Genomic DNA, 23,213 nt, shown 5'->3' on the forward strand with positions numbered 1-23,213 from the left:
TGGGATAGCAAACCTGATTCCATTATTAGAAATTTTTTTTTTTTATTATAAAAAATACACTTTATTTGGTCAAAGTGAAATAATTACACCATCATTAAGGAACTTTGAAAATATGAATTGAATAATTCTTTTTAAATCTTGATCAGATCAAGTGAAAAATATGACTAATAATAAGTCAATGACTAAAACTCAAAGAAAGGAAGAAAGTATGGTATCCACTCGACAACTTTATCAAACAAATCATAGGTGCTTAATTGTGAATAAAATCATCAATTATTTTATTTCCACTGGTCCAGTTTATAAAATCTTACTGTTTAGCTCATTTTCGTCTTTTCTCCATTTTTTTGTTTTCTTTTTGTCTCTTCATTTCTTTTGCCCTTTTTATTCGTCCCTTGCTTCGTTTTTTCTGTTGTTTTTTATTTCCTCTTCGTTCCTTTCGTCTTTTTCATTCTTTTACACTATTTTTCGTTCCTTTCATTTTTATTCCATTCCCACTTCATCTTTTTTGTTCCTTTGCACTATCCTTTGTTATTTTCATTTTTTTTCATTCCTTTTCATTCCTTTTGTTTCTTTCACTCTCCTTTTGCTCCATTTCGTTCCTCCATCACTCCCCTTCGTTTCTTTTATTCTCTTTTACTCTCCCTATTTTTCCATACCCTCATTTTTTTTGATTAATTTTTTAGAAGTATTTTCGAAAAAACTTTAATATTATGAAATCACTACAAATATTTTTTATTATTTATAATCAACTAGGAAAAACATTTGAATAATTAAATATATTAGAATCTATTCATTTCATTTATTACTATTCTTTTGGTATTTATTTTATTTGATAAATTATTAATTTAACTAAACTATTTGAATTAAAATCTTTATTCAAAAATCTGGTGATTATTTAGACTATTTTAGAGAATTTCGGATATGGATTTGGTTGTAATAATCTATTATTAAATCAACAATTTCTTCAATTAATTAATTATAAAATATTGTAAAATATCAATTTTTTTGATTTTTATTTGACAATCAAACTATTTATCAGCGTTCAAAAAATTTTATATCAACGTCGGTCAATTTTCCTATATGTTATATTGATTTTTTTTAAAAAATAATAATTTTGTAAATATATTTAATATAATATTTTATTCTTTAATTAATAATAAAAAAAAAGAAGAAAAAAAAATTAAAAAAAAATTAATAATAAAAAAAAAATTAAGGCAAAATTTTATTAACCGGAATTGGATTAGATGTACAACATGACTTGCCGATCAAGCGAGTCTTAACTATAAATAACATGTATCAGCAATTCAAAATTAATTTATACAGGCTAATCTAAACGTTATGGCTACACATTGTATTTTTTTTTTAGTTATATAGATATAGATTTATAACAATAAATGTTCAGTTACAACTCCTGTTTCTAATTTCAAGTTATTGCCTCGCATATAACAGTTTAGAACGCCCCGTCTAACTTGTTTAAATGAAAAATAATATCCAATGATTACTCGAGAATAAAATCACGCTGATCAGCGTTTAGAATTTACATAAACTACATTTGAAGGGTCGTTATCGTGATACATGAATTTTGATTGTAATTTTACTTAATTCTGTCGGTATAGAATTAATATTTCCTTGTAATAAAAAAAATATGGAAGGAATTTTCAAGTTAGGTAAATTAATATTATTAATATTTTAAGAAATATTAGAATTTAATTAATTGCAAATCATGAAAACTTTCATCAATACTTAGAAAAATTAGAGGAACGGTAAATAAAGTTTACAATATCCTAGTTAGCATAAATAGAAAAGTTAATATAAATTATAGGATAGACATTTTTGGTATTTACAAATTGCATGTCCGTGGGAAAAATTTTTTTTTCTCCTAGTACTTGAAAAAAAAAAGTAAAAGAATAACCAATGAAATCACACTGATCAGCGTTTAGAATTTACGCCCAAATTTTTACAAATATTTGCGACACAACATTACATTAAATAAATACTGAAATAGTGTACACTTTTGAATGAGTACAAATTCACAGTTATCGTGTTACATACATTTTGATTATAATTTTACTTAATTCTGTCGGTATAATAAAAATTTTCTTACTTCTTTTTGTAATAAAAAATATGGAAGGAAGTTCAAGTCAGGTAAATTATTTTTTTAAACAATATTAAAATTTAATTAATTGCATATCATTAAAACTATCTTTATATAATAACAGAGTGGAAATTCTTCTACCAATACTGCTTCTGGTAGCTTAGAAAATAACGACCCTGTTTCATATAAAACGATTTTGTATGAAAATATGTCCAACAATCGTATCCTTCTCAAATTAGAAGAGGATGAATTCATTACTCCAGATGAAAAAGTAGAAGAACTTTTAAAAAATCTAACTAAACCAAGTTATTTGTATGCACTTAAATTACTTTTTGAAAATTTACAAAATGAATTTTCGTCTCAAGTTTTAGAAAATTCATTAGAAGCTTTAGTTGATACTTCTTTTAAACATTATTCAAAAGAAAGTGTAGCTAGATTGGAATTACATTTAAGAATTTTGGTTACTGTTTTAGAACGGATATGTTTTTCACCAATAGTACTTAGTAAAGAACTTCGAGATAAAGTTTATAATTCTTTAGCAAAATTTGCAGAAATTCATCGTAAAACAACTCAGGTTATCGAAATAGGACTTGATAATAATTTTAGGACAAATTTTAATCAATTCAATCAACAAAATAATGATCAAATTGCAATTAAAAAGCGTAATTATAATATTGATTTTTTATTAATCCATTTACGAGATACTCTTCATAGTTTACGTGATGATGAAACTTGGTTTCAAGAAATTATACGAAGAACTAAAGATTTTCTTAAAGCTGCATTAAATATTACGCCAGGAATTTTATCAATAGCAGGAGTTACTCTCCCAAATGATAATTGTTCAATCTTATCACTGCTTACTCAAGTACGTCAGAGTTTAAGTTTTAAATATCCAGTAGCATCTTATTATGTAGATTGGAGAATTATGTTAATAATTCAACATAATCTTTTCATTTGGTCTGAAAGTGAAAAGATTATAAGTAAAAAATTTGGAGAATTAGTATTAATGGAATATATTTGGAGTTTTTTGGAAAGAGAATGGGTTAATGCTGTGGACAAATCTATTTTAGATTCTCAAACAAAATTTGATGAAGTATCAAATAAAGTCGCTAAAGCTTTGAAAAATACTGGAGGCTTTTTAAATGAACTTGCTGGAAATGAACCTATAGCACTACCACATATTTTGTGGTTTGGAATATTAGATCTTGCACAAAATCTTATCCAAAGATCATCTCGAATAGCAACATATGGTCTTTGTTATTATTTAGCAATTGAATCACTTAATAAAGCACCAAGCAGTTTTATTCAGTTTAAATCTATTGAATTATTATTACATTTATATAATATTGATAATAAAATGTTTTCAATGATTGAAATTGATTTTGATCAATACACACAAAAATTAAGTGAAAATAATTTGGAAGATTCTTTAGAAAAATTTCGAAATTTATTAACTTTTGTTAAAGAGAAATACCATGAAGATTTAAAAATTCTAAGTAATAATACTGGAAAAGGAAAAGAGGGGAAAGGAAAAAAATCAAATCAAAATTCATATTTAAAGAAAGAACAAATATCAAATTCTAACATTTTAGATGTTATAGCAGATGAAATTACTTGTCCAATTAATAGTGAACCAACGGATCAATTATGTATTTTAAAATGCCAACATATGTTAGCATTAAACAATTTAAAAAAGTTGAAGCAAAAAATATGTCCCAATTGTCGAGAAAAAATTGAAGATAATGATATTAGATATTTATCACAAAATTCAATTTATAAAAATTTATATACAAAATTTTTTGAATCTGGACATATTTTACCTTCAATTGAATTAGAAAATTCCGATCAATTATATGAAACTGACGATTCAGATAATTCAGAAGTTGAACTCATATTAACTAAAAAAAAGAAATTTATGAATCCAATTATTAAATTTAATTCAAAAATATCATCCTCAATACTTTCAAGAATTACAAAAAAACAACATCCAACATATCAAAATATTATAAAAGAAATAAATGAAAAAAATTATGAAAAAGCTGAATCTTTATGCAAAGAATTTATAAATTTTTTTCCTAAAAGTTATTCATTAAGATGTATTTTAGCGTATATTTATAGATGTCTTAACAATTACGAACAAGCTCACTTTTTTTTAAAGGAAGCTATTGATTTAAATCCAAAAAGATCAGTTGCTTATTTTATTTGTGGAGAAATATTTTTTAGACAAAATGATTATGGTGAAGCAATATATAATTTAAAAGAAACAAATTATTTAGAAAGGTCAATAATTTATAAAGCAAAAATAAATAACTCATATATATTACTCGGAAATAGTTACTTATTACGTGGTCATTATGCTGATTATGATGGTTATTATGATGATGATGATGATTATGATGATTATGATGATTATACAGAAGCTATAAAAAATTATAATATTGCATTAAAAAATGATCCAAATAATTATTTATGTCTTAAAAATTGCGCATACGCTTATGAAATAAAAGAAGATTATTTAAGTACATTAAATTTATTAGATAAATTATTAAATATCAATAAGGAGGATTCTTTGGTTTTATGTTATTATGGAGAAAGTTTATATAATATGACACAATATAGAAAAGCTATATCATACTTTACAAAAGCTTATACTATAGATCCAGAAAACATTCATAATTTGAATAGGAGAGCTATTACATACTATATTATTAAGGAATATGATAAAGTATTATCAGATCTTGATAAAATCATACAATTAGATCCATTAAATAGTTCAGCATATTATCTTAAAAGTTTAACGTATTATACAAAGAATGATAATAACAATGCTAAAGTATCATTTAAAAAGTATGCAGAATTATTGAATTCTGATAATGATTTAGCAAAGGTTCATTTATTTTATCTAGAATACTTGCTAAATAATAATAGTTCTAAAGATTTAAACGATATATTAACAAAAATCGATCAAATTCATAATTATAGTTCTTTTGAATATGAATTTCTACAGTTTATTAAATGCAAAATTTATATTGAATTAAAAGAGTATAGTAAAGCAAGACTAGCTTTAAATAATATATGGAACTTTGTATTTATTAGTTATATTATACAAGAGCATCCAGATTTTTGGTCATATTTATATGAAGTTTGTGAAATTAACAAAAATGATTTTACCGAATTTGGAATTGTCGATGAATTTAGTAAATATATGTATGAAGGTAAGAAAATATTCAAATTATTTATTATCTTCTATTTAAGTTAATGATAATTAATATCTTAAACTCTTTAGAACATGATGTATATTTTGTTTCAATTCTTACAAATTTGAATAGTGAACTTTGTCAATTTCAAGAAAGTGATATAAGCAGGTAAAGTCTACTCATAATAATACTTTAAGTCAAATACAAATTAATCATAATTTTAAAATTAAAGTTTATCAGGGCTGGTATTGTCTTCTAAAAATGGAAATCTTCGTTTGGTTTTGCCTATGCTAAAAAATTATAAGAATTATTTAATTTGTAAAATGAATGTCAAAAAAATATTATCTAAGGATTGCTTTATAAAATTTATAATCAATGACGTAAGTTAATTAGTTAAAATCTCAATTATTTTATTTAATTTAAATTAATACTAACTTAATTATAGAATTATCAAGATTGTATGTTAAAACATAAAGATGTATCAAAACTTGAGGGGTTAGGTTGGATAGAATATCAGATTTCAGAATATAGGCCACTTGATGTTCAACTTTCAATTGAAATAAATTCTATTGAAATGGTACGTTCCTATTTACTTATTCAGATTAATTTCCCCTTCAGAACAAAATATAATATTATTTTTTGATTCACATAGCAAATAGAATATATTCGATTTGGAAGTAATCCAAGAAAAGTAGCTTACATTCCCGACATGAGTTTTATAAGCTATTTGTTACCAGATTATCACAAATTTTTCTCAAATGTTCCAGAAACTTTCAAAGACAAGTATTTTTCAAGAAAAGAAATGGAAAATTTACTTGATTTAAAAGATATCCTTAACAGCTTATAATTATATACTTTTCTTAATATTATCATTTTTGCTATATTCAACATACTTCAGAAAATTTTTTAAATATTAAATAAAAAGAAAATCATTCGTTTCAAGAATTTATTATTGAATATTAAAATTGATACCTGTTGGAATTTACATCTACTCCTGGAAAAATGCACAAACAAATTTGTATGGTGTAGAATACTTCATAAAATGTTTAGTTACTCAACTTTATAGTAAGTGATAAAATATTATATAAAACATTTATTCAAATTTTTAATTATATTAGTTAAATTTGACAGCCAATGTTTTGTTATTAAAGACAAGCATCACTGAATAAAATGTATCGTATATTAATTTATTTGATACAATAAATCTTTACTAGAAATAAATAAATAAATAAATAAATCTGCTATCCTTTATTAAAAAAAACCAATCATTACTTTTAACCAAACTTTAGGATTTAAATTCCATAGAATGTTTCAATTTTCAATAATATCAATAATATCATTAATATTTGATCTATTTAAAGGCGAATTATCCCAACATTTTATCATTAAATCCGAAGTTCCTTTGATATCGAAAATTCATTACGTAATAATAATATATCATATTTTGGTATAACACTATAATTTGAATCTTCACTTTTTTCTTCAAAAGATTCTGAAAAATTCTTATAAAACGTTTCCGCTATGAAAATCGCGATGTACGTATAACTGCTACTTCTAATAATATAGGAATTGTCACCAGTTTCTAATCAAGCTGAAAATATTAGAATTTAGAAGGAAGTAAATGAGAGAGAGAAAGAAAATGAGAAAATTTTAACGATAAAAACGTTACGTATATCATTTTTTTAGCATCAAAGTCACCCAACGTACAAAATCAATGTAATTGAATTTTTTATATATGTGCCAAAATTATTGTACCACAAAAAATTGCTTAACGTGATTTTTTTTGAAAAACTAAAAATAAAGCATTAATAAAATTTGCAAACAATAAACTATTTAAATATTTTATTTATACAGTTATTTGGTTATGAGATACAACGATTTGCACTTAATGCCGGCCAAAATGGCCATAATTTATAATTCTGGCCAGTGTAAAATTTTACGAAGTGGTACAATAATTATGGAAGTCACTGCATGATTAAAATCTCTCTATTCATGTTTTTAGTTAATAGAACTTGGTGCGCGACAGAGGTGCCAATTTTATAGGAAACCCGGCCAAATATTTTAAGATCGTTAATTCAAAAACTACTACGACCGATAATTCAAAGAATATATTATTTAATATAATACTTTTATATTTATCAGAAAAATAGAGACATTTTGAAAAATCAAGGAATTAATATTAGTATACTTTGAAAAAATAGTTAAAAGAGCAAAAAAAAACCAATTTATTGGTAAAAAAATTACGTGAAAAAAAAATGATTAATATGGTTTTATTTATTCTGATAAATGTAATAGTTATTTATTTTCATATTCCACAGAACTTATTTATATCACGATTCCGATCAATATCTAAAGGTTTTATCATAATGGTAGAAAATTAAGGAACTTTATGATTCTAAAAAACATTGAATCTAAAAGGTATGGTTTATGTATATTAATGTTATATAATTTATATAATAAAGTTAATAACAAAAGAACCTTTGTATTTAATAATCATAATTTTATCTTTAAACACAATTATTCTACAGTTACACTAATCGATACTTTTGAGCTACTCAAAATTCCAACACACAAAATTTTATGATAATTAGTAATTATTACAAATCAGGAACCATGAGAAAATTAATGATGAGTGAAGACCATTTTGAGATAAAAAATGACGCAGATCTTATTATTGAAGGCAAATGCACCTGAATGTTTTATTGATTAATGCAACAATGTTGCTAAATGTTATAATATATATTTACTCCTTTTGGTAGCAAATTATATGATATTGGATTTATAATAACAAATTATCCGGTCAGTTGCTATATATAAATTTATGTTTGTCATCTTTAACAGCTTATTTACAATTATAAAACTATTCTTTATTGATACATGTTTGCTTTAGTCTTTATGAATAAGAAAGTTTAACAGTAATTTGGTTTAGAGAAGTTTTAACGGGAGTTTTTTTTCACTAAAATATTAACAACTTTATTCTTCAATTATTTAATAATAGTAAATAATTTCTAATAAAATTTTATTTCAAATAAAATTGTCCCAACTCATTGCATTTTTGTCCTTTATATTTATAATCATATGTACTAACTTGTTAAACTACCATAGAAAAAAAATGTAGTTTTTAAAGATATCAAATCTTACCGTATAAATTTATCGATCAGACGATCAGAACTGTAAATAAATCTGGTGTAACAGGGCAAAATTTTAGGAGAATCTCATTATCAGTTTACATATAAATATAAAAAAGTAAAAAATATTAAAAAATTACAAAATTATAGATAATGGGGAAGCAAACATTTTCAAAAAGTTTATGCCAGTAGTTTATAAATGAGCAAAGGTAAATTTTTAGCATAGTAGATATACAAAGTCAAATAAATTGTCATACAAATTCATCGCCACATCGAAATTTTCCAAATTTTATTATTTGAATAGTATACGTAATGAAAGAATGGTAAGATCTACCGATTATCGTTATAATTTTATAATTTCTTTACTTCGATCCCTTATAAAACAATCTTAAAATGTAAATCCCAGTCTTACTTTTTTTTTTACTTTCACTGAACGCAGACAGTGTAACAACATTAAATGAAAACATCATAGTGAATTTGGTAGATTAGAGCGAGGGAGGTATAAGATTTATCTTATACTTTTTATGTGTTTCTTTTTTGTTATTATATATAACTATCTTACTGTACGTAGCTCCTAATAAAGAAAAGTGTGTTTGTAAAAAAAATTTTTTGTTCACTTACCGATCTTTATTATGTAAGGAAAATTTTACATATTATTCTATAATCGGTGTTAAATATTGTTATAACTGTTAGATAAAAATCATTTTATAATATTTTAATAAGTATTAAAGTTAGAAAATAAATTTCTTTTATTTATAATATAAATATTGTTAAAATATGAAAAATCAAAATATAATAAAACTGCGATCACTACTGCTACTTCTTTCGCGGCTACTTATTTAAATCTAGAGGATATTCCGGAAATTTGTAAATCATAGCTAAAAAATTCCTATTATCTCTGAAAAAATTTTATAATAATAATTGTCATTTTAACTTAAAGTTTTAAATAACTATTTCCAGGAAAATGATTATAAGCTATAATGTTAAATAAGAATGAGAGATAAGATAAGTAAAAAAAAAGAAGTGCAATCAAAACAAAATAAAAATACAACTTACTTCATAAAATCAGTAATTTCTACTGAATCATTATTAATATTATCATCGTATTTTGGAAGATTTTTTGCAAAAGGATTAAGTAATCGAGAGGTATAAATAGCTTCTGTATGTATTTGATTATTTTTACTTGGTAAAGGATTTGCTTTTCTATATTCTTCTGATTCTTTAAATTGCTTTCTAATTTCAAGATGTTGTTCTTCTACCTCAAAACCATATCTAAATGGTTTTATTGATACGTAAAATAAATCAATCATTTCTTTTACTTCAACAGAAGTTGGTCTATTGTCTAGATTCATATCCCAACATGATTTCATCAAATCAATATAACATTTTGGTGCAATTTTCTCATTTATTTCAGGTCTATCCCCTTTATATATACTGATTGCTAGTATCTCATCATGAGAACAATCAGCAAAAGGCTGCTTTCCAGTTGCTACAAAATACATAATCATACCAAAGCTATATATATCAGCTGCTCGAGTATAAGGCTTTCCTCTTAATACTTCAGGAGCAACATAAGGCATAACTCCATAAATATTTGTCTCATCAGTGTCTCCAATTTTTTTACACAATCCCATATCAGAAATACATGCATTATAATTATAACAATTATAACTATTAAATAAAAAATCTTTGTCTTGTATTTTTGTAAGTAATATATTTCCTATATGAAGATCACAATGAACCATCCATTTCTGATGAATTTCGGTAAGCCCTCCAATAATACTATATAATATTTTTATTTGATTAACCCAATGAAGTTTTTCATAATTTTTATTTAAGTAATCCTTGAAATCTCCACCTTCTGCATATTCAAGTACTATGATATAATCTTTTGTATTTGGATTTTGTGATACTCCATACATTTTAAGAATATTGTCTAATTTTCGATTTTGATATGCTTTAACCTATAAGATAATATATTTTATTAATATACTTAATATATATGTGTAATTGCTACTAAAAAATATTTAAGTGCATACCTCATTTATAAAATCATCAAGGGAATTTTGTGTGTCATGCAAACATTTTAAAGCAACTATTGTATTTGGTTTTCTTCTCCAACCTTTATAGCCAAGAATATTTTCATCATATTTTATTAAACCATCTTACCATATTGCTGAATATACTGTAGAAAAACCACCTTTACCTATTTCTTCAACATTATTAAACTGGTCATATGGTATCCATTCAAACATTATATCAGTTTGACTTAATTTCATTTCTTGAATTAAATCACTGATTTTTTCATTTTCATGACTCATTTGACATGACATACAGCTTTTATTAATTATTTCAAATTCATTACACCACATTTTTTACAATAATACATGGGTTTAAGAACTAAAATAAAATCTTTTGTACTCGGATCTTCATAATTTTGTCCCATTCAACATTTAATCTATAAAAGTATAATTATTATATCAATAATTATTATTATAATAATAAATAAAATAAATAAATTAGATTTTAGATTTATAGAAAAATTTATACCTCACTTAATGTTTCAGTGATATCTCGTGAGTTATGCAAATATATTTACCTTTTCTTATTTCATTAATGTCAGTAAACCCAACATATGGTATCCATTCAAATAATTTACTATATTTATCAGATTTTAATTGTACTTCTTGAATAAAATTATCAATTTTTTCATTTCCACTAGTCCAGTTTGTAAAATTATCTTTTAAATAATTTATAATACATGGTTTGCACCATTTATAATAAGTATCATATTTATTACCGCATTTTTTACAATATTCATTAATATAATTTTGAGAATAAACCAAAATATAATCTTTTGTATCTGGATTTTGAGATATTCCGTAGTAAGTATCGGTTAAATATGATTTGATCTGTCAAAATATGAAAAAAATTGAATATATTATATTAATATTCAAAACAAAATTAATAAAAATTTTAATACCTTATTTATAAATTCGTCAGTAACTTCTTGTGAGTTATGTAGGTATCTTAAAGAAACTTTTTTGTATGTACTATCCCAATTCTTATTATGTTGAGCATCATAACTTAATGGACCATTCTTCCATATTGCCGTAGTTAAGCCAAATTTTCCTATTTCATTAATATCAAAAACTCATCATATGGTATCCATTCAAATACTTCACAATCCTTCAATTGTATTTCTTGAATGAAATTATAAATTATTTTATTCCCACCAGTCCAGTTTGTAAAATCATTTTTTAGTTGGTTTATTCGACATAGATTACACCGATTAGTCCGTTCATAACTATAATTCTCATATTCCTTACCACATTTTTTACAATGTTTTCTAAAATAATAATCGGAAAAAACAAAAATATAATCTGTTGTACCTGGAGTTTTAGATATTCCGTAACATTGGCCTGCTAATAAAAATGATTCGACCTATCAAAATATGAAGAAAACAAATAAATATTAAACAGTATATTAATATTATTAATATTCAAACCAAGTTAATAAAAATTCAATACCTTATTTATAAATTCGTCAGTAATATTTTCCGAGTCATACGAAAACTTTAATGTAACTTTTTCATATGATCTTCTCATCCATCCCTTATTATATTGAGTATCGTAACTTAATGGTCCATCCTTCCATATTGCCATAGTTAAGCCACACTCTCCTATTTCATTAATATCAATAAACTTATCATATGGTATCCATTCAAACACTATATCACTATTATATTTTAATTGTTTTTCTTGAATAAAATTATCAATTCTTTCATTTCCACTTGTCCAGTTTGTAAAATTATTTGTTAAATAATTTATTTGACATGGTTGACACCAGTTGTAATACCTATTACTATTACCACATTTTTTACAACGACATTTAAGATAATCATATGAAAAAATCAAAATATAATCTTTTGTGTCTGGATTTTGAGATATCCCGTAGCAAACTTCGCGGTCTAAATATGATTCAGCCTATCAATATGAAAAAAACATGAATAGAGGTGTTTTTTTTTTTGAAGTAGAACAAAAAAGAATATTATATAAATTAATAAAAATTTTAATACCTTATTTATAAATTCATCAGCCGAGTCATACAAAAACTTTAATGTAACTTTTTTATATGATAATCTTGTCCATCCTTCATTTTCATTATAAAATAAAGGACCTTGCTGTAGCCAAACCATTTATTCCTATCTCTTTAATGTCAATAAACTCATTATATGGTATCCACTCAAATATTATCATTATATTTCTAGGGTTGTCGTTAAACTTTAATTGTTTTTCATGAATGAAATTATCAATTATATTATTCCCACTGGTCCAATTTGCAAAATTTTTTATAATAATTTCCTTCCCACTGTCAAAATCTACGATATACTCTGTAAGTAATTCCATTGAAGGTTAAAATTTTTGAATGAAAATAACCCGATTTTTGAAAATTACTAAAAAAATTGTTTTTTTAACTGACAATGAGACACATGACTAGTACAAAACTAACAAAGAAAACGTGGCGTAATGGTAACGTTTCGATCAGTTTTACTTGATCATCCGATTGTGTGCATCTAATTTCTGGATGATCGACATAATCTATATCTATAAAAAAAAAGTAAAATTCAATAAATTTTAAAACTATTACCTTTTTTGAATATTGACAGAAATTATGAATTGTACGACTATTATCGGGAAAATATATAAATAGGTAACAAGAGATTCATTCTATCTATAATACGATTGTTACCTTTTTATGTATTTGCTGTTCTGAAAATTAATTAAATTTATCCGGCGGATGACACAATAGTTTTACAAATACTTTTTCCACTGTCTTGTTCAAAAATATTCTCGGGAAAATTACCAGAATTAATATATGATATTTTAAAGTATTTTAAAAATGATTTTTCAACTTTATATTCATGTATTTTAGTTAACAGATTATGGTGTCGTTTAACAATTCCATTATTATGGGAAACCCCATTTTCAAATCCTCCGTATGTGAAATATTATTTTTGTTGTTCAATAACAAAAAATTATAACTTTATTGAAATTTATTTACATAATTTAAATGGAGATTTAAAAACAAAATTAAATGAATATGGAATCGAGGATAATTTATTTCCTTCAAATACACTTTTCAATTATCCTAGTTTTATAAAATATTTGAATACATTGGAGATTAAACTTTCTACTTATGAGTGGTCTAAAAATGCTATTAAAAATTTGAAACCTGAAAAAAGAAACAGTATTTAATTGAGAATGATGATTTTGAAAGATTGATTCGAATGTTATTAATTAAACTATTTTATTGATAATGAGACAAATTTACATACTTTTGATATATTAAAATTAATTAATTTACATCAAAATCTTTAAAAAATTTTTTAAAGGCTAATGACTTTCTTTTATATCAATCATTATTACAGTCTAACCTCGATATACCGATATTCGATATACCGATATACTATTAAAAACTTGATATACCGATAAAATTTTATTTTCCCACTATATGTGAGGACATATAAATATCGGTATAACTTTGATATAACGATATTTTCTAAAAATTTCATATATGTCCCGACATATCGTTATATAAAGGTTTGACTGTATTAACAAATTGTTCAAACACTTTAAAAATACTACCACATTATGTCGCGTTAATTTTAAAAATATAATCAATTTAGATAAAATATGAATCTTCATTGTTACGAAAATCGTGATATTGTAAAAGTCATATTCCCCTCATTAATAATTAAATTTTCTTTATCATTAACAGAATTAATGTTGGATGAATGTTATATACCTTTATCATTTATAACTAAGTTTATAAATTCAACAAGTACTTGAAATTTTTTTAAAAGCTAATTCATTTTATGATTTTGATCAGTTACAATACATTCATTTTTCAAAATTTTCAATTTGAAATTTTTAGTTTCATTCCCAAAATTAGATTTTAGTAATTAATGGAAAAAACTTAACAGTTAATAGAATTGAATATATCTAAAAATCCTGATAATTCATTAAATTCGGTAATAGCTAAATTTTATCCAAACCTTAAAATCTTATCAGGAACGTCACGTACACACACATAAATACGTGTCGATCCTACTTTAATGCACTAACACGTGATCATATTACCATAGTCTTTGAGGTGAATGAATTTGAAACTTTTAAATTAAATACTAAATAATTGTCAAGATTTAGAAATATTCAGATTTGAATATATTATTGAATGTTTTAATATTAAAACCTTCTTTAAGGTTTTCAACAAAATATGCATAAAAAAAATTTTTATTAATTAAATATGAATCGGGGTTGTCTTGAAAGTTTTTTAACATTTGAAAAAACTTGTGAAGAATTAGAAGAATTTTTACAAATTGGAAAGATCGTAAATCACTTTCAATAGTTATTAGTAATTGCTATGAGAATTTAGAAGAATAAATGAAAATAATGATTGAAAAATATAAAAAATGTGTATTATTAGGGAATTTAAAACTACAAAGTATATAGAAACTTAATATCCTAATATAGAGTAAGTACTTTTAAAATAAATAATATTGCAAATAACAAAAAAAAAAATTTTTCCTCATTGAAAATTCTAAATATTCTTAAACCTTTTTAAATTTAATAATTATTCTATTTTTTATTTTTTTTAAAAAAAAGAGAGTTACAAGTTACAACATCATACTTTGAAATTTAATTTAAAAGTGAAAATAGTTTTTTTTTTCTGCTAGTTAATAATTAAAAGTGAATTTTAACATTTCTTTTAAAATGATTTATAACTCCTTCGATTTTCACGTTATGTTCTACACGACTTTGAATAAACATTTTTACGTGATATTCAATACAAAATAGCGTAAAAAAATCTAAAAATATGTAAAATAAAATAATGCTTGCTCTTGGCCAGATGTATGGTAAATTAACCTACAACTGTTTCTCCTGAACACCACGTAGAGGTAGCAAGCTTCGTTCAGGGAAAAAAAGAAACCACTTACCTGTAACCTTATACAACCAGTTTATAATTAATAGGATTAAAAAAAAAATAATAATATTTGAGTTGTTAAGAACAAAAATTTGAGCAGAGACGTTCGGACATATAGATATATAATATAACAACATTCACAACTTGACCAATTCTATATGTAAACTGTGTTTTTTTAGTTATGTTCTGGCCCCAGATACGACTACTTATGCGCAAGCACATCAAAACAACAAGAAAGACAAGAAAGAAAATTATAAAAGACGTAAAAATCAAAACAAATAAAAAAAATGCACAAGCGCATCAGAACAAGAAAGAAATTATTTTTGTAAAATCAAAAATAAGCTTTCTCATCCCCCCATCTAATTATTTGGTTTACATATATACACAATACGTACTATGTACATACATACATAAAATACGTACGTATATATACGTAATGTGGGAAAGTCGAACGAGCAATAAACACAGGTTTCTCTACTCAAATTTCATTAAAAATTTGTTTAAGTATGGTTTAACTTTTAACGGGTTTTTTCAACTTTTTCAACGTGGCGTCGGTCGGTTTTAAAATGTGATACGGAGTTGGTTGTACCTTACCTCTTACCATACTTAACAAAAAAACAAAAGAAAAAAAAACGAGAAAGAGAAAGGAAAGAGGGGTTAAAGTGAATAAAGAGAAAAATAGCTATTTTATGTATTTTAATCATGTATTACTTAAAATCATGAATCATGATTGATTGTAATGAGTAAGATTCTCACGTCATTATATACATCACGTCATATTTTATCAAAACCAAGATTTTGTGTAACTTAAATCATTTTCAAATAATTATCACGTTATTAAGATACTAATTAGGATGACGTTGATACCATTCCATTCCGGTAATATTTTTAATTATGTAAGCTAAAGAAAATTATAAACAATAACAGTAATTTCCGGTAACGAAAATTTTTTTTGGTAACTCGTTTTAGACAAGAAGATAATGGATGTAAGTAATAAACAAGTATTTTATATTTCTTAGCGTTAGAAATTTTTTTTTAAAAAAAAACATCAGACGGATTGCAAAATCATCTACGTGATACTATGCAGGACTATGTAGCAAACTCCTACAAAGTTTAAAACATCGATCTTTTGTATTACCGATAATGTACCGAATACCGATGATGTAAATTTGTTTGGTTCCTGCACAATGTAAACAAAGCCTTCTTTGACAACGATAACGACAAAAATCTCAATAACTAGGATTAAGTTGGTCAAATATTAGCTGACATCTTTGAAAAACAAAAGATTTTACTGAGCAACATTGTGATGAATTATAGGACCCCGAAAAATACATAAAAAGGTCACATTTGAGTTTGCTTAAAAAGAACCCAAATTTTCATGAAAATCTTGCCTTTTTTAGATAGTGCCGGCCTAAATTTTATTGTCCGTTTTGATACTGGCCAGCATTATCATAATTCCGGCCCTGAAAAATTGCTTATTTTAGGCCAAAATCTTGCCGATCATTTATGACCTCCATATGTATTTTTCGGGGTCCTTGAATTATCCATTTTATTGAAAGACTCGGCCCGTTTTTAAATGGACTTCCACTCGTAACATCTATATCATTACCGACGGTTAATTTAATCTGTCATACCTGATCCCAACATGACGTATATACTATCTTTGCATCATAGTATGCGTCGTTAAATCCTAATTAACCTCACTATTGATATATATCAAAATATTTGGAAACTACATTGTGAATTATTCAAACAAATGGAATATTCTACAACTCCAAACGCGGCTTCAGACAACGCCAAAATGCACACCAAAACGCGTTTCAGCACCAAATTTGCGCTGAAATATTAACACTTTTAAATATTACTCTCTGTACGATCCTCCACCTAATCCACAATTCTGGATCCAATGGTCGCCAAATAATTTCTTACATAATAGCTCTTGGTTACGTTTTTTGAACTCTTCTTTCAATTATTTTGCTGCCTCCCGTAATTTTTTAGTCGCCATTTGTAAATAAATTTACAATAGCGACTACGCTCTTTGTAGTTGTGTCATTTCGATTTTCATTTTCGAAGGGTGGGATTGTCAATATGGTGAACGGTGGTTTAAAAAAATGTAATCTTGCTTATGTCCGTCGTTATTGTAGTTATTTTTTGACTTATTTTCTTTGACTACTCTTCTTGTATAAAAACAAATAAATAAATATTATAAATAAAGTAAGTTGGTGTGTTGTCACGTTCCTTCTAGTATTCCACTTAACGCTGATCCAAAGCGAAAATCTTAAAATTTACTGCGTAAAACAAGAAAATAAGAAAAACTATAAAATTTTTTAACTACATTATGTTACTGTAAAATTTTCAAAATGTACAGTATGCGGGTCATAACAGGAACTTTTTTTTTTTACTGTATAATCAGTTCTGTTTCAAAATTGATTTAAAAATGGGATATCGGTATACCGGATATTAGTAAAACCAAATTGAAGGCTGACTTTTAAGTTATACTTTTAATTTTATTTAATTTTATAGAGCTAAACAAGTAAAACAAGTATTAATAAACAATTTTTTATTTATATTTTAATAGATAAGTTTTATTAGGACAGTTACTGTATTTACTGTATGTGTATGATACGCGTTGTAACAATAATTTTATTGGCTTTTAATTTTGACCGATTTCCAGCAAGGTGTTTAATAAAATTATATATATTTACTCTGATATAATAATTATATAGTAATGGGTCAAACGAATGGGGATCAGGTGATGAAAAAAATTTTTACTATGAGCTGTACGCGCCGGAATTATGATAATGTCAGTCAGTAATTATAATAAGAAATAAATTCTGACTGGTATTATTAAAAATTGTCTAAAAAAGGAAAGATTTTATTTATTTATTTTATGTGAAGTCGGCAAGGTACATAAAAAGATATCAACGATCGAAACTAAAAAAGGAAAGATTTCACTTGACCCTTTTATATATATTCTTGGGTCCTCGTCATCTGATGAGTCATGAAGTTGGATCATCTGTTGATCCGAAGCCAACTTGAAATTTATGTAACACAACGTTTTAAAAAGAAAATTAATTATAATTCAGGCCAGGATTATAAATTGGCCTGAATTACTGCTGATCAATAGTAATCATGTGAGACGGATTATCTGACGGATGAAATTTTCTCGGATGTGACGGATGACTGATGATCCGCGGATTGGAACACTAGTCACAAAAATAGTAATTTTTGTATACAGTAATACAAATAAGTAATATTTATTTGTTTATATAACTAAAATTTAAAATTATAATTAACTCAAATTAATTAATATGTATGAAAAGCCAAAAGACTTATGGAAGGTTACTGATGTTAATAAATATCAGGTAATATCAATTTAATATTTTTAATAATTATAATTATTTTATTGAATTTTGTAATTAAAAATGTTAATAATTTTTTGTCTATTAAAAGCTCCATGTTACAATTTCTTCTATTGATTCAACTATTAAATCAGAAAATGTAGATGAAAGAGTAGTTTATAAAGAAGATTTAGAAAAAAGAAGACAAGCATATGGAATATGTGGAGAATGTAAAGAACCTGGCACAGGATATAGATGGTGTCAACCTTGTAATTCTAAAAGATTTAAAGGTAACTTTAAAAATTGGACTTGTGGAAATAAAGTTATTGATGAATTTATACAACAATCACAACTTAATGCTGTACATTATACTAAATGTCTTGAATGGATACCTCTTAAAAAATTTCAAAATATCACTTATATTGCAGAAGGTGGTTTTGGTAAGATTTATTCTGCTGAATGGCCTGAAGGACATATTACATATTGGGATATTGAAAATCAAAAATGGTTTAGATTCAAACATTTTGATAAATATGTATTAAAAAGTTTGAATAATTCTTCTAATATATGTTCAGATTTTTTAAATGAGGTATTTTAAACTTACTTTGTCTTAATATATAAAGTTTGTTATTTGCATTTATTTATTAATTAAATTTTTCCTTTTTGATAATAATTAGATTAAATCTCATCTTCAGATTTATCTTGATGATATTGTTCGATGTTATGGAATTACTCAGGATCCAAATAATAAAGAGTATATGATGGTTTTATTATATTGTGAAGATGGAAACTTGAGAAATTATTTAAATGAATCTAATGATTATATTAATTATAAATCGAAAATTGACAAATTACAACAAATTGCAAGAGGACTTTTAGATATTCATAATGCTGAAAAAGTTCACAAAGATTTTCATTCAGGCAATATATTATTTAGTTATCATCCATTTATAAGTGATTTAGGAATGTGTCAACCAGTGAATATAAAACAAACAGTTAAAGAAGAAAGAATTTATGGAGTATTACCATATATGTCACCAGAAGTTTTACGTGGATACCAATATACAAAAGCAGCAGATATTTACTCATTTGGAATAATAATGAACGAATTTCTTTCTGAAGAAATTCCTTTTAATGATATTCCTCATGATGAATTTTTAGCTATTAAAATATGTAAAGGACTTAGACCAACAATTTCTAATGACATACCAAAGTTACTTGCAGATTTGATAATAAAATGTTGGGATGCTGAAATAGAAAATAGACCAACCATTAAAGAATTGTATCAAATACTAAAAGAATGGTATTATAACAATAATCAAAATAGTGAAATTTATTCTCAAATAAAAAAATATGATAAAACTAGAGAAGAAAAATTCAAAACCAGGTCAAATGAAGATAAGTTTGAAAGTATTAAAATTCATCCTCAAGCAATCTATACGAGTAGACTTTTAAGTTTCAAAAATCTTCCAGAACCTGTAAATTCATCAGATTTATCCTCATTTCAAGTTAATTCAGGTATAATCTTCAATTTTAATTATGAAAAAATCTTATTCAAGTTTTGACAATAACAATCTTTATTAATAATAGATGATGTCCCATCAGTATCAGAGACTCTAAGTAAGTATAATCATTAATACTTTTTGTATTATAATTTATATTTTATTTTAACATTGTTTTGTTAGTTTCAGAATGTTTTGATTGTAAAATTTAGCGAATCAGATAAAATAATTTATTTAAAGTGATTTATTATTTTATTGATAGTTCTCTCGTCAAATTTTATTTAATTATTTTAATAATATAATTCAATTGAAATTATTTGAATAGACAATTTGAATGTATCTTAGTGGAAATTATTATGATCGGTCAAATATGCAAAAATATATATATGATATACAGTATATATATTTATTAAAAATACATTAAAAATACATAATTTATTGAGAGGGTTTTGTGTTAAAAAGAGGCGTTCAACTTTGATTACAAACGTTAGAAAGCAAAATGCTTGACAAATAGCATTCTGATATCATGATTAAAAAAAAATTATTTAAGTTATAAGGATTATTAAGCATGGCAAAGAAGTAAATAATTTTTAAATCGGTTATTATTAAAAGCGATAGTTTTTTTTTATCTGAATAAATTTAAAATGATTTTTTTTCTTTTAACAATTAAGAAGTAAGAAGTTACCTACTGTAAGAATTTAATTGAACTTATAACTAAAAAACATTCTTCTGACGCCCTCATTTGAATTGTGTAACAGGAAAACCCGGGATATTACTATTGGATCATGTGTAAGTTCCAATGGCCAATAAGTGAGATTTGTGTGGCTAATCCAGTTCCGGTTAATGAAATTTTGATTGGTTTTTTCCTTATAATGTTAACGAAAAAAGTTGCACTTCCTTATTAGTAATATATTTTGTATAAATATTTATGAATTTATTTCCGGGGGATTATCTTTAAATTCACATTCTCTAGTATCTTCTCAGGACGAGTTGATGGGCTGCAGTGCAGAGAAGATCGTATCACTGCAGATATCAAAAAAAATTTTCGGTTTTTAGATTTTTTTTTTTATTTTAAAATCTGGGTAACCGATATTTTTTTAAACCTTTTTTTTCGGTTTGGTCTTTTTCTAAAACCGAAATTTTTTTTCGAATTTTTTTAAACTTTTTTTTAAACTTTTTCCTTCGGTTCGGCTTTTTTTCTAAACCCTAAATTTTTTTTTCATTTTTCTTTTTCGATTTGGTTTTTTTTAAACCGAATTTTTTTTCCTTTATAATCTATACTATATTTATATATTGTTATATAGTACATTATTATTTATTTTATTTTTTAGACTTAAATCGAGATCAGTAATCGGATTGACACTGCGATGTTACGGTAAGCACGATCCTTATTTTTAATAATAATTTTTTTTCCTAATTATTCTTGAATATATAGAAAGTAAGTAACGGAAATTGGCTAAGTAAGTAACGTAAAGTCACATGATCTATTACGTTACTTCTCTTATATAAGGTACGGAACGTAAATTTTTTTGGTAAATACTTTACGTTACTCTTATTGCTAATTGGCCACATGATCGCGTCATGTTTATTTGTTTATTGAATCTTGTTTTCAGTATAGGTTCGTTTCTCAGTTCTTTTGGTCTCAAGGTATTTTTCTTTTCTTTTATTTTCATTTCTAACTTACATTCTGCTTACACTTTGTTTCTTACTAACTTTATTTCATCATTTTTACATCCTTTAGTCCTTCCAGTTCTGCAATTAAGGTTCAGTTGTTTTTCATTTTTTCATTTTTTTTTTATTTTATTTCTGTTTCATATTTCGTTTTTCACTAATTTATTTCATTTTTTTTTAGATATTTTAGTTCTTTCAGTTCTACAATTAATAAAGGTATGTTTTTTATTTCTTATTTATTTTTTTTATTTTGTTTCTATCTTATATTTCGTTTCTTACTAACTTCATTTTTTTTACTTTATGGTTTATTTTTTACTTGGTTTCCTATCATTATCTTTTGCTACCCAACCTCCTATCATGATCATTTTTTTATTTTTTTATCTCTCATCATTTTTCACCTCCTATTACTTCTTATTATTCCATTCTTTTCGTCTCCCATTATTTTCTATTACATCTTTTCATTTTCCATTATTTCTTTTTCTCTCCTGTTTATTTCCCATCATTTCTTTTTGTTTCTCATCACTCCTTTTCGTCTCCCATCACTCCTCTTCACCTTCTCATTACTCCTCTTCATCTTCCCATCACTCCTTTTCGTCTTCCATCACTCCTCTTTATCTTCCTATTACTCATTTCTCCTTTTTGCTTCCTAACACTTCTCATTACTCTTTTTTACTCCCTTTCATCTTCTATTACTTCTCATTACTCCATTGTTATTTTATTTTTTATTAGCATATTTTTTCTTGATCATTGTAATTTACTTATCTTTTCTTTTATTTGTATCACTTCATTAAAAAATAAAATACGTGATTTTTTTCTTTAAAATCGTAAATGTGCGATTTAAAATTTAATATTTACAAAATTTTGTTAGATAAGATTATTTTGGATAAATATGCTTGCAAAAAATTTTTTTTAAAAATAGATGTTTGCGATAAAATTTTTAAGTTTAGCCTAGCTAAGTTTGAAAAAATCAGATCAATAAATTTATTCTTTATATATTGTACATCATGTGACATATTTAAAAAAAATCCAGGCGACAAATCACTCAGGCAACGTTTAGCAATTCCCAATTATATTTACAACAATGTAAGTTATTTATATTAAAGATTTGACGTTTAAGTGTAGAATGAAATTCGTATTAATTAAGGAATTGTGAAAAAATAATTATCAATAAAAATTGATTAACTTTTTAGAAGTATTTTCGAAAAAATTTTAATATTGTGAAAAATACTACAAATATTATTATTAATTAATTATAAATTTCTTATTATTTTATAAAAAAATTTATGTAAAAA

At 24.8% G+C, this 23,213-nt stretch overlaps 4 protein-coding genes across 5 annotated transcripts; 2 read left to right on the plus strand and 2 right to left on the minus strand.

The window, feature by feature from the left end:
* Positions 1-2,124: 2,124 nt before the first annotated feature.
* On the plus strand, positions 2,125-6,139 carry OCT59_027503 (uncharacterized protein; the record flags this gene model as incomplete). The annotated part of the gene is made up of 6 exons (XM_025332073.2): positions 2,125-2,145; positions 2,220-5,310; positions 5,382-5,460; positions 5,525-5,672; positions 5,738-5,869; positions 5,945-6,139. The coding sequence occupies 6 exons, from the start codon at positions 2,125-2,127 to the stop codon at positions 6,137-6,139; spliced, it is 3,666 nt and encodes a 1,221-aa protein (XP_025177543.2).
* Positions 6,140-9,388: 3,249 nt separating this feature from the next.
* Positions 9,389-10,792, minus strand: OCT59_027504 (uncharacterized protein; the record flags this gene model as incomplete). Of its 2 annotated transcripts, none has more annotated exons than XM_025308757.2 (4): positions 9,389-9,395; positions 9,477-10,384; positions 10,460-10,542; positions 10,627-10,792. In XM_025308757.2, 4 exons carry the CDS (start codon positions 10,790-10,792, stop codon positions 9,389-9,391), a joined length of 1,164 nt encoding a protein of 387 aa, XP_025177544.2. The 2 variants fall into 2 exon arrangements, with proteins under 2 accessions (XP_025177544.2, XP_065993447.1); XM_066137018.1 differs by having other exon boundaries at positions 10,627-10,741.
* A 183-nt stretch (positions 10,793-10,975) lies between these two features.
* OCT59_027505 (uncharacterized protein) lies at positions 10,976-12,618 on the minus strand (the record flags this gene model as incomplete). Its single annotated transcript, XM_066137019.1, has 6 exons — positions 10,976-11,332; positions 11,404-11,552; positions 11,813-11,864; positions 11,951-12,158; positions 12,279-12,406; positions 12,499-12,618. The coding sequence occupies 6 exons, from the start codon at positions 12,616-12,618 to the stop codon at positions 10,976-10,978; spliced, it is 1,014 nt and encodes a 337-aa protein (XP_065993448.1).
* Positions 12,619-18,718: 6,100 nt separating this feature from the next.
* OCT59_027506 (uncharacterized protein) lies at positions 18,719-20,462 on the plus strand (the record flags this gene model as incomplete). Its single annotated transcript, XM_025317788.2, has 6 exons — positions 18,719-18,772; positions 18,861-19,038; positions 19,324-19,337; positions 19,426-20,266; positions 20,339-20,368; positions 20,434-20,462. The coding sequence occupies 6 exons, from the start codon at positions 18,719-18,721 to the stop codon at positions 20,460-20,462; spliced, it is 1,146 nt and encodes a 381-aa protein (XP_025177546.2).
* Positions 20,463-23,213: the final 2,751 nt, after the last annotated feature.

The sequence above is a fragment of the Rhizophagus irregularis genome, chromosome 7 (genome assembly GCF_026210795.1).
Source record: "Rhizophagus irregularis chromosome 7, complete sequence".
Lineage (NCBI taxonomy): Eukaryota > Fungi > Glomeromycota > Glomeromycetes > Glomerales > Glomeraceae > Rhizophagus > Rhizophagus irregularis.